At 36.9% G+C, this 18,681-nt stretch overlaps 1 protein-coding gene across 2 annotated transcripts; it reads left to right on the top strand.

The window, feature by feature from the left end:
• The first annotated feature begins 300 nt into the window (after positions 1-300).
• LOC108987327 (transcription factor bHLH128-like) lies at positions 301-17,978 on the top strand. Of its 2 annotated transcripts, none has more exons than XM_018960224.2 (6): positions 301-1,012; positions 3,745-4,067; positions 11,462-11,593; positions 12,626-12,691; positions 14,011-14,079; positions 17,598-17,978. In XM_018960224.2, exons 1-6 carry the CDS (start codon positions 547-549, stop codon positions 17,655-17,657), a joined length of 1,116 nt encoding a protein of 371 aa, XP_018815769.1. In that variant the 5' UTR covers positions 301-546; the 3' UTR covers positions 17,658-17,978. The 2 variants fall into 2 exon arrangements, with proteins under 2 accessions (XP_018815769.1, XP_018815770.1); XM_018960225.2 differs by having other exon boundaries at positions 390-1,012; positions 3,754-4,067.
• Positions 17,979-18,681: the final 703 nt, after the last annotated feature.

The following is an 18,681-nucleotide window of genomic DNA, read 5'->3' as shown; positions in this document are numbered from 1 at the left end:
TTTATCACATCCGGAAACGAATGAGGCGGCGGTACTCTTCAGACAGCATTAATACATTAAGCTAACGTGGACGACTCCATTTCTCGTTTCAATCATCCGACACTTTTATTTTGTACTAAAAAATATAAAGATTATTCCCTAACATAGAGGTAATTAAATTAAAAATAATATTAAATATAATTATAAAATTATGTAAATACTATGTACTCTTTTTAAAAAAATTAGAATTTTTTAACATTTTTTTTTTTTTGACTGAAGACTTTGATTATATAAAATAATTTTTCTTTTCTAAATAACAGTAGATTCGATATATCGATCAGGGGATCCCCATAGGACCCATACTAATCATCACCTGCGGGTGATGCAATCGCCTCTCATAAGACTTTACATCCACATACAAGGAGCATCCCCGTCCAGACACCTTTTTCTTCTCCATCTCGACACGCTCTCTCTCTCTCTCTCTGTAACATTCGCTGTCTAGCGTTCTCTCTCACTCTTAACGATTCAATACGATTGGGAAGAGACATATCGATTGGGAAGAGACGTATGTACCCGCCATCCTCCTCGCCCTTATCCTCCCAAAAGCCAATGGGCCCCACCGGCCTCACCCGCTACTGCTCCGCCCCCGGCTCCCTCCTTTCTACCGCCGTCGATTCCGTCATCGGCCCCAACCGCGAATTCTCTCCCCTCCGATCATCTTCTTCCCTCATGGGCCACCACCAGTACTTCTCCGGCGACTCTTCTTCCGTCACCTCCGAGTCGACCTGCGGGGCCAACTCTTCCAACGGTCCCCCCAAAGAGCATCAGCATCAGCAGCAGCAGCAGCAGCAGCAATTGTCCAAAGGGTTACAGAGATCGTATGGTCTGAACGAGATGGCCGTTAGTGATTTTGTAACGGCTAGTAACTTGAATGGTGGCGGATCATCCTCTGGTTCTGCTTCCTCGGCTTTGGTCCGCCAGAGAAGCTCTCCTGCCGGGTTTCTTAGCCATCTCGCTTCGTCTGCTGATAACGGTACGCCCTTTACTTTTTACTTTTTATTATCTCCTTTTACGTTCCTTTTCTTTTCTTTTTAGCTTCTATTTTTTTCGCGGTTTCTTTCTTGGGCTTTCTAGTCAAATAAAGGTTTTGTCCTTGTTGGATTCGTATTGTGGTCCAATGTGGAAAAATGGTAAGTTATGAGAGATTTGACTGCCATTAAGAAGAGTGAGTTTTAGTTGGATTCTGTGAACCATTCAGGCCTTATTTCTACTCGTTGACTTTAGTTTACTAACAGACATGCCAGGCTGTAATGTTTACCTTTATAGGGGAAGACATTCTTATATACTATGTTTCATTCATTGGCTGAGTTCTTTTCAAAGGAAGTGATTGTAAAATTATTGCAGCTTTGGTATTTACCGCTCTGTCTTTTTCAAAATGCTTAAATCTCAATGGTTGACAAAAGTATTTGTAGGTCTTTTAATACATAATCCAATCTTACGCAATCTGATATAAAATTACATTTGTTTTGATTTTTAAACTCTTGTTCTTCAATTCACTCATCATTTAGCGGATGAATCACGTGTAAGCATGGTGGGTAAGTGTTGTTTCTGTTATTTTATTTGATTCCAGTTAGATTTCTCGAGGACATGTTCAAATGGTTCGTTTATTTTTAATAAGAGATGGAGGATAAGTCACCATCGAAGATGGTGAGGATGCGTGTACGGTCATTATCATTCTTTATTGCGTGTTGAAATTTTATAATGTAAGAAACTGAACTGTGAGGCAAAGTGGTCCCCGTTGAGGTTTCAGAGACTGTTTAAAGAGCTGCAGAGATGCATGACATATTTATTCTTTTGTGTGAAGTTGTGATTCGTTGACCATACTTATTCTGAGAGATGAACTTAGTTATTGGTTCGACTTCTTCATGCACTCTGGTTTTCACCCGCTGATAAGTATAACTTTTATCCTATAACCTGGTACATAAAAGTTAAAATCATCCTTGCATCGATGCGAACTTCACTTGGAGCTTACATGGACCTCACATGGCAACACATAAAGAAGACTCGATCGTTTTGTCATAGAAGGCGCAGATACTAACATTAAGAGAACGATTTTGTTATCACTCACTAACCTTTCTCTTCTTTCTTTTTTTAGCTCATAGTATGGTATGACACTTAATTTTTACCAAGACACCCAAGATAATTATTGATTTGGTCATTAATTATACTTGTTGATCAAAATTGTAATTCTTCTGCAACTCATAGTTCATATGGTTTGCCTAAAAAAGCAAAGAAGAAAAATATAAGAGAAATGGTTGGGGCACTAGAGGCTTGACAACAAAATAGTTATTAAGTGATATGGATCTGTACAATAGATTACACTTGGTAACACCATTGTTAATTGTAAAATCATGAATTGTCCCAAAAACATAAGTTGATGGGAAGATGTGAATTAATTCTAATACTCCCCTCATGTATAGGTTGAACTCTTTCAGAGTAAGTGTTTAGTGGGTCCAACAAGTGGACTATTCAATTGAAATTGAGAGTGAAGTTTAAAGCTGGGACTTGAACTTTGGGCCTCTGCTTTGATGCTGCTTATTACACTAAACATCACTCCATTATTACTATGTGTTTTTATTATTTGGGGACTGCTTCATCTAATAGGCTGCATATTCATGCATTCATATCGCTGAATCAGGGTGAGATTATTTTAGTTTCTTAGGCTTTAGAAGATTTGTTGAAGCAAAAAAATATGAATTATAAATTGGAATTTGGTAGAAGAAGGGAATGAGGATGCTATGAAGTTGAATAGAAAACAATTACAAGATGTTTAGGACATCACAGCTGGATAATTGTGGGTTTTAAGCATGCATGTCTCTTTTGGTTGAAAAGAAAATACAAAGGGTAATAATAAATCCCCTCAAACTGCCACCCAAATTGCAATCACTTTCCTAAACTATCAGTTTTGGCAATAAGCTATCAAAAAGTTTCAATCAACATATTCCATCTAGAACTTAACGTAAATAATTAAATACCCTTAAAAAAATATAGAAATTCAAGAAATCAAAGAAACAAAAATTCAAGTAAAAAACCATTAAAAATGTATAAATTTTGAAAAATTAAAAATTTTAAAAACATGAAAATATGGAACAGTTAATTATTTAAAAAAAAAAATTATTTAAAAAAAAATTGAAAAAAAAATTAATTGAGTGGTAGTACTCATAAGAACTTTAAATTTACTAAAGCTGGGTTGGGTTTATTCAAGCAAAGTTGAAGTTCTGATGATTTTGCATATACATGTACTTTTGAAAGTACTTGGGCTATGCCTAATCCTCATCAATAAAATTCTTATTTACTGATAAAAAAATGCACGTTCGAAAATGTAAACGACACACAATTACTATTGATATTAGTATTAGGATAATTAAGTTATTATAATTATTGTGATTATGAGCATTCCTTTTTTTTTACTAAGTAGGATTGCTATTTTTATGGGTTTCTTTCACAAGTAATAAATCTTCATTAAAAGGCACAATCCAAGTGCATATTTTGTTTATAAGAAGTACCACCCATCTGTATCACTTTCTAGTTCCTAATTTGTAACTAAGTGTATGTTGTTTGTATACTTCCTGTGTACTTGGGTTATACCTATTTACTAGTTTCAATAAAATGTTATTTTCCTTTTAAAAAAAAGTACACCTATCTAGAAGGAGAAAAATATGTTATTTTACACCTTTTTTAAGTGTAATATGTGAGTAATAGCAGGTTTTTCAGTTACAAGGGGATCTGGAGGCTACACCTCTCAAGGTGGCTCTAATAGTGGCCATGGAGTATCAAGGTTGAAGTCTCAATTAAGCTTCACAAGACAAGATTCTCTTTCTCAGATATCTGAAGTTAGCGAGGATGTTATTGATGGCATCAGCTCTGACAATGGCCACCAAAATGCCACGTATTCTTATGCATCTACTAGCTTTGGAATGGACTCGTGGGACAACACAAATTCTATAACATTTTCAGCCCCACCAAGCAAACGAGCTAAAAATCTTGATGGAGACATTTTCAACTGCCTGCATACTTTAGAAACTCAGGTATTAAGTTTTTTTGGGATCTTTCAAGCATTATACAAGATGTGACATATGGCATTTAAAGGAGTAAGTGCAAACCTAGAATTTACAGTCATCAGGTTTCTTGATAACTAAAAAGTGCGTGTTCTAGTAACCAGAGAGGAACTTTGTGTCATCTCAAATAAACACTGGTGTTGTCTGAAGTGCATCTTCTTTTAAATGATAAATAAAGAGTTGATAATTCACAGCCATCATGTTTCTTGATAACTAAACAGCTATTTCCCCAGAAAAGAACTAAGCAGGAAATATTCAATTCAAATTCATCAGTCAATTATCTCCTCTTTAAGCTTTGTGTTATCTGCAATGCACCTCTTTCAGGCTCATAACTCTTAGATCAAAACTTAACCCGAAAATGATGTTCTCACTTGTCTCCATGGCGTTTAGAATTTTGATGGATTACAAAAACTCACTTTTGTTTGCCAAGCATGCCAGTTCATCACCCTTTCATTGTTGTAATAGCTCATAAACCACCCATTTATTCTATTTCTGTTGAGCGTCCTGTAAAAGTTGATATTGTGAAGTACCACATGAGGTAGCTTCCGCTAAAACTATCTACATAAGTTAATATCTGAGTTATTTGCTATAGAATCTATGATTCATTTTCCACATTGTACTCCCATAAAAGCATTGAGTTTGCTGCTTCAACTGAATGGAGCTCTTTTTAACACAATTTTTGTGCTTTTAACTATAGATATACATGGATAGTGTGCGTGTTACTAGTCAAATATGCATATGCAGTTTGGTGCTTCATTTTAGATGTACATGGATAGTGTGTGTGTGTGTGCGTGCGCTCTTGCTTGCACATTCGTACGTATTGGGTAAGAAATACAGATGGTATATTATGGTATATTGTTAAAGTTTGAAATTATGAAAATGAGGATATGTTAGAGAAAGGAAGAACACAATAGATTAATGTGGTTTGGCCCTAATGGCTTACATCCATGACAATGAAGATAAGAATCGATCTGGCTAATTTAAAGATGAACTCAGAAAACTCCTCCATGGCCAAGGAAGTTCGATGTTCCCCCGATCACTTACTAGGAAAGCGAGTAATATTGAAATCCCCACTCATACACCACAGTATGTCCCATAGATAATATAAACCCACCAACTCCTCCCATAGCATTCTCCTATCACTATCCATATTTGGCCCATTAGTACCTACATAAGCCTAGGGGTGATAAATAGTCCGGTCGGACCGACCGTTTCGGTCCAGACCGGACCGGACTGAGACTTAGACCGGTCCGGTTCGGTCCACATTTTAGAGGACCGAAAAGTTTCGGTCCGGTCCACGGTCTAGGGTTTTTTCGAACCAAACCGGACCGAATGAAAAATAAAAAAAATATATATATTTTATATATAATAATTGTACAATTAACAATATAAATTTTTAAATATATTATTAATACTTGTTAATATTCTATAAATTAACAATATTTTATATATATTTTCATCTAACCCATCACTATTAACAATATAAAATTTTAAATATGTTATTAACACTTGTTAATATTCTATGAATTAACTAATATATAATATCAATTAGTTAATTATATAGTAATTATATAAATTAATAATATAATTTTCATCTAATTTATCATCATTGACTATATAAAATATTTTTTTATAAAGTTTGTTACATAATCCACATTAATAAGTCACTTAATTTAATTTAGTATTTTAAATAAATTTTTTTTATTAATTATTTAAAAAAAATTAGGCCGGACCGACTAGACCTATCGGTCCGGCCCGGTCCCTTTGGATGTTCGGTCCGGTCCGGTGGTCCGGTCCGGTCCGGAAAAATGATGGACCGAAAATATTCGGTCCATCGCCGGACCTGTCCGGACTGGACCGGACCATTTGCAGCCTACATAAGCCCATCCCCACCCATCCTCAACATTTTTTAATAATCTAGCAACTGAGAAATTTCCAATACACTCCTCAATCGATTCCACTACTCTTCTATCCCACATTAAAAGAACACCACCTGAAGCTCCCAAAGAAGCCAAATGGGACCAACCCACAAAAGGACAACCCCATAGACTACAAATGATGCTTCTATCGATAAAATGTAACTTTGTTTCTTGAAAACACACAATATCAACCTTCCAAGTTCGCAATAAAGATTTTATGCTAAGGCGCTTGTTTCGATCATTAAGCCCCTGCACATTCGAAGAGAGGATCTTAGGGTTCATAAGCAAAAACAGGCCCCCCCTCCGTTTCAATCTCTCTCTTCTACCACTCCCCTCATTCACATCATAATTAATAGAACATTTGAGTCTTCTTAGTTCCCTATCACTCTTTGTGGCTGATTTCGATCGACCAGCTTCAATAGCGAGGAGGGCCCTAAATGTTTCTTCAAAGCCTACACAAGAAATGCCAACGCAGGCTTGGATCTCTTCTACCTTCTTAAACACCCACTTTGAAACATAACCAGCTGATTTAGGATTGGGTGGGAGTGTGTATAAGGGGGTTGGTTCAACATCCCCCCCCATCAAAACACTCTCCATCACTAAGGACCAGTTGTAGATTCGAGTCATCCGACACCCCCACAGAGAACTCCCGCGAAACATCACCAATTTCCTTCCTCAGTTGCTTAACCAATTCAACAGGGATTACAGATGGAAAATCCATCGGGAGTGGCACCTTTGTCCTCAGATCCTTAGCAAAAGAAAGATATGGACTTTGAGTGGAGACCATGGACAAACCAGAGTTGTCGTCCTTCCCAACCTATCTGAGAGCCCACTTATGCCCTTTCCGACAAGTTTTTCGGTGTTGGTACACCGTTAATAAGGTCACTGGCTTTTGGCGAAAAGTCTGTGACTATCCAACCATCGATTGCGGCACATCGACCAAGGAGACGAGAAATGCGAGATCCCATACCCCTATTCTCTGGAATCTCAACCGCTAGCGATCTAATCAGTGGGATAACCATGGGGGGTGCCACTGGCAGCCTTTGTCGAATTGTTCTGGGCTGGTCCCGACTCATCGTAGACAAGAGAAACGCGAGATCCCATACCCCTATACTTTGAAATCTCGACCACCGGCGACCTAATTGGCAAGATAGCCTCGGGGGTGGCAGCAGCAACCTCTGTCGACCTGTTTTGGGCTACTCCCGGCTCAAGTAAACCACCCACCATCGAGCTGGTCCTTGATGATGAAGGTTCACTACTTTTAGAGCCTGTAGTATTCTTTGCTTGCCACATGGGCCTGGTACGATTTTGTGGGCCAGACTGGGTCCCCAGCATAGCCTTTCCTTTGTTTTGTCCCATGGGCTGAAGCCTAGAGGAGTGGCCCATCCGAATGACTTCTTTCCCATTTGTTGGATTGAGGCTCGATGCAACTGACTTATTACTAGGTCCACATGCTGTATAGCTCAAGCCCATGTCATTTTTATCCTCAACTCACCGTATTAAGGAGTCCACTTTCTCCTACAATGCCACCCGTTGCACCTTCACGTCCATAAGAGTACTAAGCATGCCATCCTCTGCCAGACCGATAGCAAGCTTGCGACCGCCTCCTTCCCACTAAGCAATTGTTGTACCAGCGGTATGAGGTGCCTTTTCATTCCCATTACCATTACTGTGTCTTACAAGGGCTTCACTCTTAGCTACCTGAACACTGAATACTCTGCCCCTGCTTTGCTCTCAGGATTGCACTGGCACGACGTCTGCACCAAGGCCTCCTTGTATGAACGATTTTGCGGTTAATTCACTGCTGCCAACAGCCTCAGAAATACCCCTCCATTGTTACGGCTCACTTTTCCTCGTCCTTTTAGATAAGGTTAGACTTTGGTGGTCTTGTCAGTTTACGGGCACTCCTAGCTTCATTCTTGCTAGTAAACTTAAGGCTTTGAAGCATGATTTAAAGAAGGGAATTTGGAAGTTTTTGAGAATGTTGATAGTCTGAAGATTTCCCTTATAGAAGAGTTGCAGGTTTAAGAGGGTAGGGAGGTGATGGGAGATACCTCTGAGGAAGTATTTTTGAGGAAAAGTTCGGTTGTGACTGAGCTGGAGAGGGTGTTGTTGATGGAGAAGACTTCGTGATGACAAAAATCTAGGACTTTTTGGTTAAAAGAAGGTGATAAATGCACCAAGTTTTTCGATAAAGTGGCTAATTCACATTAGCGAAGTAATGCTATTGAGATACTTCACTTGGGTAATCAAGTGCTTTCTTCCCCTTATGAGATCGAGAACCATATTGTGCATTATTATGAGAACTTCTCACGGAACTGACTAATTGGAGGCCCGAATCTCGATGGCTTGATTTTTGAGTCTATTGATACATATAGTGCGAGCTAGTTGGAAAAACCTTTTGAAGAAGCTGAGATTTATAAGGTGATTGGTGGTATGGCTAAAGATAAAGTGCTCGGACCTTATGGTTTTTTTATGAGATTTTTCCATGCTTGTTGGGATATTGGACGATGTGATGCGTGTTTTTCTTGAGTTATATTCTTTTAATAAGTTTGGTAAATTCCTCAATGCGACTTTCATCGCTTTCATCCCGAAGAAACACATGGGGCTACGGAAGTTAAGGATTTTCGTCCTATAAGTCTTGTGAGTGGGGTTTACAAGATTATTTCAAAGGTTCTTGCTAATCGATTAAGCACGATCATGGAACAAATTATTTCTAAGCCTCAAAACGCCTTTGTTCGGGGGAGACAAATTCTTGATTTGGTTCTCATTACCAATGACTGCTTGGATAGTAGATTGAGGGAGGGAGTTCCAGGCATTCTGTGCAAGCTTGACGTGGAAAAGACATATGATCATGTGAATTGGGAATTGCTTTTTTATTTGCTTGGGAGGTGTGCCTTTGGTGATAGGTGGGTTTTATGAATTCGGCATTGTGTTATTATCGCTCGTTTTTCAATGCTAGTTAATGCTACCCATGTTGGATTTTTTAATAGTTCCCGTGGGTTGAGGCAAGGGGATCCATTGTCTCCCTTTCTCTTTGTTATTGTTATGGAGGTACTTGGTCGGATGGTGAAGGCCGTCGTTGGGGGAGATTTTTTTTTTCTGGATTCTCAGTGGGAAATGGTATTAATGGTTCTATCATAATTTCCTATCTCCTTTTTGCAGATGATACTCTTCTTTTTTGTGAGGTGGATTGTGGCCATATTTAAGCCTTAAGGGCACTTTTGTTATGCTTTGAAGCGGTGTCAGGTCTCAAGGTGAATCTTGGTAAGTCTGAGATGGTTCTGGTGGGTGTGGTGTCTTGTATTAATAGTTTGGCAAGTAACCCCAAGGGGTTGGCTCAAGTGGTGAAGGCTTTGGTCTTGGGATATCACTCCCTTCAAGGTCCAAGGTTCAACACCTCATGGGTGCAAACAATCATTTGGGGCCACACCCTTATGAAATCCAACGATTTAACCAGTTCCGTGTAGGGAAACTAAGTTCCATCTTGTTAATTTGGAATAAATTTTGTTCTCCAATCTCTTATGGAGGCTTAGGGGTGCGCAACTTGAGGACATTCAATAACTCCCTATTGGGGAAATGGTTATGGAGGTACTACTTGGAGGGGGATTCGCTTTGGAAGGAGGTTATTGATCATAGACATGGAAGTGCTTGGGGGAGTTGGTGTTCTAATGAAGTGGGGGGTGTATGGTGTGGGCTTATGGAAATTTATTAGGAGGGGTTGGAAGAGTTTTGTGACCCATATCTGTTTTGTGACTGGTGAGGGCTCTAGAATCAGATTTTGGCATGACGTTTGGTGTGGAGATCGCGCTCTCCTCTAATTGGCTTTTCCAGCTCTCTATCGCATTGTTGTTAATAGGGATGCTTCTGTGTCGGATCTGGTGGCATTTTCCCTTAGTTCTCACCAGTGGGATGTTGAATTTAATAGGGATATTAATGATTGGGAAATGGATACTGTTTCTGAATTTTTCAGTCTTATGTATTCCACGGGAGGCCTAATGGTACATGGGGATAGGATGCAATGGAGGCCCAACGGGAGCAAACGGTTTACAGTGAGATCGTATTACAAGATGTTGGCATCACATGGTAATATTCCTTTCCCGTGGAAGAGTATTTGGAGGGCTCGTGTGCCTTCCAAAGTAGCTTTTTTCATATGGACCGTCTCGCTTGGGAATATTTTGACCACGACCAATTTGAGGAAGCGGGGTCTCATTGTTATTGATTGGTGTAATTTGTGCAAGAAGAATGGAGAATCAGTGGATCACTTATTACTGCATTGTGAGGTGACAAGAGTGTTGTGGGATGAGATCTGTAGAAGAATTGGTGTGGTTTGGGTTATGCCTTTGAGGGTGGTGGATTTAATAGCTTGTTGGAAGGAGATTCAAGGCTGTCCCCAGGCGGTTGCAGTTTGGAGGATGATTCATTTGTGCATTATGTGGTGTATTTGGATGGAAAAGAATGTTCGGTGCTTTGAAGATAGGGAGCATACAATGGAGGAACTTCGGAACCTTTTTGTACACACTTTATTGCTCTGGTTTTCAGCCATTGTGCTTAACGGAACTAGTGTTCATGATTTTCTGTTCTTAATTTCTGGTTCCTTGAATGTATTTAGGTGTTCTTTTGTATACTTTCTGTGTACACAAGCTTCGTCTACTTCATTCGTATCAATAAAATTTTCATCTTACATATAAAAAAAAAAATGATAAGATCCGATCTCTGAATTTACTCTTCATAGTAAGAATCAATCCCGTGATTTACTCATGATAAAAACGGCAACCAATTGACTCATTCTTCTTCTTCTTCTTCTTAGATGGTTAGCATATTAGCATGATGATTCTTTCTAACTGTACAATGGCTTGCTTTAACTTCTCTCAGAAATCTTATCGGTTGTGATTTTTTCTAAATATAATGGATGGAAAGGAATATCAATTTTAATTTCTTGATAAAGGAAAAAAGAAAGAGGGAGAGGAAGCCAACTGGTAACCTTACCTTATATCATCTGCAGTGTGTAGTAATTTTTGCACAAACTATTACCAATATAGCAGTTCTAGGTTATTTTTTAAGGATAGTTTTTAAGTTTCCTTCAACCCATCTATATAGTTGCCACGCATCCCTTGAGCATGTGGCACACCTTTTTTTAATGAAGGGATCTATGACATCTTTTTAAAATTAGACTTTTAAAAAAGCATGTGCTGCTTATCACATGCTCATTGGACACTTGGCATTTTTATAGATGGGTTGGAGGATGTTTTCTCCAATCCATTTTGGAGGAAGAAAACTGTCCTTTTTAATAGGAAATATTTCCTGCTGGATTGGGTCAAGAAGTATAATCAAAGAAATTGGATATATTTTATTTAGAATATGATACTGCAGTTGATACGTGTCGAGTTAAATAAGTTCTTTGGCTGTTTACACTTGTGATTTCTATATTCATTTCTGTTTCAGTTTAGCATGCCACAGACGTCACTTGAGATGGCCACAGTGGAGAAGCTAATTCACATTCCTGAAGACTCTGTTCCGTGTAAAATCCGTGCTAAACGTGGCTGTGCAACTCACCCCAGAAGCATTGCTGAAAGGGTTAGTACAAGTTTTATTAAATCTAGTTCTATTTAGTTTTAGGAGTCAAGGGTATGCTTTTTACTTCGTACTTTTAGACATTGGTTGTAGTTTTGGTCCGTTACATTTTATTATTTTTTGGGATTTTATTTGTGAGTTCTATTAGTTAATTAGTTTCGGCTTCATAATCAAAGCTCATAGAATTTAAGTCTTATGAGAGTTTTGTAGCAATTACTAGGTTTGTATGATGCAATCCTTCTTTCAAGATGTATGCCAAAAGACGTAAAGCATGTGATGCTTAGAATCTCTGGGTGTGAATTTCAAGAATATTTTCTTTGAACCAAGTTCTTCTCCTTACTCTTATTGAAACCCAAAATCTCTAATTCTACCTAAATCCTGAGTTTCTCAGCCTTCTCGACCACAACCAAAAACCCTAATTCCCCCCAATCTTTTCTACAGCAACTATACATCATTTTAGTGGTAATCTCTGCTGTTTGTATAGAATGAGAATTATTTGCATTTAAAAAGGTTAGAATCTAAATCAAGTAATTTTTCGTTCAATTATTTGTTTATTCTAGCACTTGTTCCATTGTAGCAGTAGGAGTGCATTGACGTTATTTCTTGATAAGTAATCAAAGATTTTATTAAAAATAGAATCATACTAGAGAAAGTACAAGCAAAAGGCATGGCCTAAGGACATGGGGGAATATTCACGTGGAACATCTAATTAGAAATGGAAATATAGACAGGAAAATCATGAAATCTCAGCCTATTAAAATTTATAGAAGCTTCCCGACAGGAACATAGTGTTGAAAAAGAGAATTTTAAGCTCTTCCATCATCTGCTTATTCAGAGTCTCAGACTCTTATCAATTTCAGTTGTGGACTTATATGACAATGCTGAACACATTTACTTTCTTTTGTCTCTGAAATGGAAGAATATGTTAGGTGTCACTAATTTTTTTTATTGGGGAAATGGAGATAATTTATGCACCTATTTTTTTGGGAGGGTGGATTACACTGACATGAATGCTCATTTTGTTTATATACACAGGAAAGAAGAACTCGAATAAGCGGGAAACTGAAGAAACTACAAGATCTTGTCCCTAACATGGACAAGGTAATGACCTGAAACTCTTTTATTCTGGACTGCAACAAACTTTCACTCATGAAGTACAAGATTAGTAGATTTTTTGTTAGCAATTTGACTTCTCCACCTGTCCTGCAGTGTCATGAGAATGTCATATTGATAACTTTCTTGGATTACTAAATCGATTAAAACAATGGCCATCTATGGTTTGCAGTGTTGGATAATGAGAGCTGATTGGGGATTAATTTTATCCAAAACAGTGAGAAGTAATGTAGAAGACAAGATTTTGGGCTATTCAGAGATAAGATTGATGATGTGTTAGATGTATTCTTATAAAACTAGAAAATGGGATGGAGGAATAATAGAATTAATGCTCGAAGAGGCACTAGAGAGAGACGTATTATGTTTTGGATACATCGTACATAACGATGCACTGGATGAATCATGATGCTTAATGGGACCTAGAATGGAGAGCTGGAATCACATGAAAAGGTTGAATACAAAATTTTCAAAATTGCAGAATAGGTGGGGCTAACACGAAGTAAGGACAAGATAGGGAAAGCTATCCTAGATCTTAGATCACGTGGAATGAAAACCTAGAAATGTGCACTATCTGGAGTGTGATGATTTTTGCTGAGGGAGTGAAAATGGATAAGAAAGTCCAAGTTTTATTCATTAAAAAGAAAAAGACAAATGGATAAAAGAGACTGAAAGCTATCAACAACATGTTACTGAATATTTGACATTGGATATGACTTTAGGTAGGGATGAATCACAAAAAAATATAGCGAAACCCGATTAGTTATAATTAAGTTTTGTTTTAGTAATTTACTTATTACGTCAATGCTTCTAGTAGTTATCAATTTATCTGCTTGTCTGCTTTTTAATCGAGTTCAATATTGAAGCTTGTTCAGATATAAGATGAAGACTCCGAATGTTTAGATAACGTCAATTCAAAGTTTTTTAATGTAATTAACTATTTTTCCAATTTATTTAAGAGTATATGCTATTATAAAAAAACTAGGCGTCTCTTAGAAATAAATGATGGCATGTGCCAATCCCATGTGATGATGATAATATAAGGGGCGGGGTTTGATTTGTTTTGTTATTTTATTGTTCAATTTCTTATGCCAACATTCTTTCTAGCATCCAAGATCTTGTGGTAGATAGTAGGTGCCGCAAGAAAACCACTAGGTTTGGCTACCAAATGCTCTTATGCATAAATAATTTCCTTAACTAGAAATAATAGGGACTTAACATTGCTACACTTTTGTTAGTTTTGTTTCAGATTGTCTCTCTCTTGAATATATTTATAATTTACTTAAATATGTATTGAAACTTTTTTGCAGCAAACAAGTTATGCAGACATGTTGGACTTGGCTGTTCAACATATCAAAGGCCTTCAAAATAAAGTTCAGGTGAGTAAAAGAACGATTAGTGTCAAATAACCAAAATAATTCAGTGTTTCTTATTCATCACATATTTTCTCCATACTGGAAGAATGTTGCAATGTGATTCTTCTTGTGTTTTATGTTTTACAGTATAAACACAATGCCCTTACATACAAGGTTTTTTTTTCCAAATAAATATAGGATTGCTTGACATGCATTTTTGTCTATTGAGTGTAATGTAGGCTTTAAGATAGAAAGATTTTTTTTTAAAAGTTTGAAAAGTTTCATTGTTAAAATTGGCATTGCAATACAAAGAAATTTAAGGTGTGTACAGTGTAAATAGATAGTTTGTACAAAACAATGAAAAATAAAAAAGACAGAAACCTTTATAGCTCTTTGCAGGAATTGCATGTGCTTGCACAACTCTATAAGTTATCCCCTTAGGTTGTTTCAAACATAAGCCAAGTTTGAGAGAGATCGTATGAAAGTTTTTGACTGAAATGGTATGTATGTGCGAGGGGGAGAGAGTGAGAGAGCGGAATATTTCTTAATTTTCATGTGGGAAAGATCACTTTGTGATTTTGATCCTTCCATGCATTTTGAAATTGTTGGTTCATATAATGTCCATGATTCAACAACATAATTTTCTAGCTAATCATTTATGTTTTAACATGTTAAAAAACATTCATATCTATACCAAATGATTGTAAAAATGGTGTTTTATGTCACAATATATGTATATGTACGTCAAGATAAGCTCACGTATTAAATCAAAAGTGATTTTACTTTTCATATTTAGACCACATGGTTGTAAAGAATGTATTATAGCACAATATATATGTACTTCAAGATTGTAGCAGTTAGGATTTAGAGAGAATAAAGAACGGAACTGATGCAAAATGGTAGGTAGTTAAAAAATCTTATCCTTCCTTTTTACCGTTGGATATATCTAACATAGCTTACATCTTACATTATAACCTTATGGGGTATTACTTAAATACAATTATGCCCTCTAAAACTTCCCCTCAAGCCAGAGCATGTGTCATATAAACCCAGCCTGAAACAAATACATTTCCGTTGATTATGACATTGATACTTGGTAAATATATCTGCAAGTTGCTCCACAAACTTCACAAAAAGTGTAGAAATATCTGAACTCAATTTTAATGTGAGCCCTTGTTTTGTATTTGGCTTCTGCAATAGAATTGGCTTATTTCTTACAGATTATAGCATATCATTACCCCATTAAAGTCACTGCATACTAATTGTTAGGTCTAGTGATAGTAAGATAATTCAGTTTCTCATTAAGTTAACTTGACTTGCCTGAATCATCAAGCAACTCTCCTTCATCCTTCAAGAGCTTATGATTTGGACCAAAAGAAGTATCAATAGATCGCTCACCTAATGAAGCAGTTTCTTCCAATAAGTCAAGATGCTTCCTTCGAGATAGACTTACCAACATTAATCCCAAGTAAATATCTTAGTTTACCTAAGGGCATGTTTGGTTAATGAGATGAGATGTAAATTCTGTGAATAGTAGTGAAATAGTTTGAGTTAAGATGTTTTATTGGGTTTTAGGGAAGGAGAGAAAAAGTTGAATAAAAATATTATAAAGTTAAAAAATTGTTTGAATATAATTTTTGTTTTTAAATTTGAAAAAGTCGTATTGTTTTTTGTGTTTTGTTTGGAAGTTTGGAAAATTTGTAATGATTAGGTAAATGATTAGATGAAAAAGTTGAAGATTTGAAATTGAAAAGTGTTTTGTGATGTAGTGATGTTTGGGAAGGAAATTGAGAATTTTTGAGATGAGATGAGAATTTATCTCCTCATCTAATTCCCAAACAACTCCTAAATCTTTGATGTGAAACCGATGTTGCAAAATTTTTATCAACCTACCAAACCTACCCTCGAGTCACTTCCGGTAATTATAATGTCGCCACATACACTACAAACAAAATGTAACCTGAATCCGTATGTAGCTGAAGTACTAAATGGTCAGTTTGACATCTAAGAAGCCCAAACTCTTATACAACACTAGAATACTTAACTAAACCATGCTCCTAGGAATACTTCCAAGTCCATATATTGACTTCTTTTAAATTGCACACAATACTCCAACACTCCCAAAGCAACAAACCCAGGTGGTTGCTCCATATAAACTTCTTTAAGAAAGTTGTCATGTAGAGAGGTGTCTACTATCTAACTGAAATAATGGCCAATGAAGTAAGCTGCAAGGGATATCAACACCCGAATGGAAGAGAGATTGGAGGTCTCCTCATAATCAATGCCATAGACTTGTGTATAACCTTTAGCAACTAGATGTGCCTTCAAGCTTTTCACAGAGCCATTATGAGAACTTCATGGTATACACTCGTTCACATCCAACAGTCTGTTTACTATGAGGTAGAGGAACCAAATCCCATGTCCCATTATGATGAAGGGCATCCATTTAAGCCTCCATAGCTTACGTCCAATCTCTAGGAGATAAGGCATCCTTGACTTTCTTAGGAACAAAGACTTTTGAAAGCTGAAAGATAAAGCAATGGAATGCATGAGATAAAACATGAAAAGACAAAACTGACTAATTGAGTGTTAAGTGACTCAAGAACGAGTAGATTTTTCATTGGCAATAGGTTGGGAGTTTGAAGCACTAGGTACATCTGGATTTGAAGACAGAGATGAAGTTGATGGATGCATGGGAGGTGGCTTGAGTGGTAAGAATAAACCTGCAAAGAAACTGCGGAAAAGTGTTGGTGATGAGTTGGATGGAGTAGGAATTGCAGAAGGTGATGGTGGAGCGGTAAGGGTAGGTAACGGAAGAGGTGAGAAGGACTTAGAATGTGTAAGAGGGTGCCATTTTTCCTCATATTCCCTCATTTTGATTCTAAGTCCTACCATTTTCCCTCATTTCTCATACCATGTAAAAGGTAGGAGTTCCAAAATGGTAGGTAGTTCCAAAATTTAGACATTTATGCCCCTTTAGGGTATACTCAATACAACCATGCCCTTTATAACAAAGATAAGCTCAAATATCAGAAGCACAACTGATGTGAAACTCCAAGGCCAGTCAGTTACTTTAAGCTGATCATAATAGACATAATTTTTCACTCTTTCATTCATTAAAGTTCATGTTTTAGTTCTGTTAAATTTAATTCTATTCTGGAACCTGTTGTTAAATTTCATGTTAGTCTTGAAAATACTCGTCTATTAAAGCATGCTGAGATATTTACTTCTGCACCTAGTGTATGAAGCATAAGGTCATACTTGTATGATGATGAATGAAGAGAATTGTGGTAACAAATGTGATGGTTAACATTGAAATCTGAATATTGGTATGTATCGCGTTCTTAAGTCAACCCCTCAAATTTTGTATGTAAAAATTTGAGAGCGACTGTTTCTTTTTTTTTCTTCATTAACTAATATTAAAGGATCGAAAGCTTCAATCTTTGAATAGGAAGCAGGATGATTCAAAATTTAAGATATTTGAATACCTAAAATACTTGATGTAATCATCCAGTAACATTTATCTTCTTCTCTTCTTACAGGAGATTCACAAAGATCTTCAGAATTGCACCTGTGGATGCAAACCCCCTAATGTTTGCTGACAGGAAAATAGTGATTGAAAGGTTTTGCACTGGAGTCAAGGATGTTGGACCCAAGTTAGGTTCATTTTGATTCCTTACCAAATTAGATTGAATGAATGTTGATGTAGTGAGATCATATGTATATAATGATTTAAAACTGTTATTGCCTACTCTTTTTTCACAGAGGGAAATTGTATAGAATGCTCTCAATTTCCTTGTTTTGATCCTATCGTACATGTATTTGATATATATGCTTTTACTTTAAAAGATTGGAAGGAGCATGAAATCCAAATGACAGATTGGTAGGTGCTTTTATAAATGATATAGCTTCATTAAAATGTATGTACGATTGGTGATGTCTATTGAGTTTCTATCACATAATGAACTCACCGACACTTTCAGTTTTTACCATTCAAAGAGATTCCAATGCTGGTTCAAGACAGATTAACTTGGTGCAAATTGTATGACTACATGTCGTGGTGGCTTACGCATTCTCATGTATAAAGGGAGCGGTTACATATCTCTTGAGGGCTTGGAAAAAACGAAAGCTCCCTCTAATTATCAGGCTCTTATAATTTTCTTACAAAATCTATAGCTAATTTGATGATAATGAGTTATAAGTTTTCCGTGTTGGTTTCCAAAAGCAATTAATTTTATTAACTTATGATGCAGTTCATGTTCTCTTATTGTTTTTTTTTTTTCTCTTTCACTCTAGTTATGAATGATGCTTGGTGAAGTGAATATTTTAGGTAGGATACGAGTAAATCAGGGCAACTCCAAATCTCATTATGAGTGTAGAAAAGTTAAACCAGCTGGCACATTACAGTTGCAGCAGAAACTTAAGATCAGTCGTTCCACCATCATACTCAAAAGAAGAGTTTGATCCTGGCTGAGAAGGAATGCTAGCTATATGCTTAACACATGCAAGTCGAACGTTGTTTTCGGGAGCTGGGCAGAAGGAAAAGGGGCTCCTATAGTAAGCAGGAGCCCCTTGGGGGATCACCTCTCAATCGAAGACTAGCAATCACAAAGAAGAAAGTGGGGA

Source organism: Juglans regia, chromosome 7 (assembly GCF_001411555.2).
Source record: "Juglans regia cultivar Chandler chromosome 7, Walnut 2.0, whole genome shotgun sequence".
In the NCBI taxonomy this organism is placed as follows: Eukaryota; Viridiplantae; Streptophyta; class Magnoliopsida; order Fagales; family Juglandaceae; genus Juglans; species Juglans regia.
The sequence above is the reverse complement of the archived record's forward strand: the minus strand, read 5'-3'. Positions and strand labels throughout refer to the sequence as shown.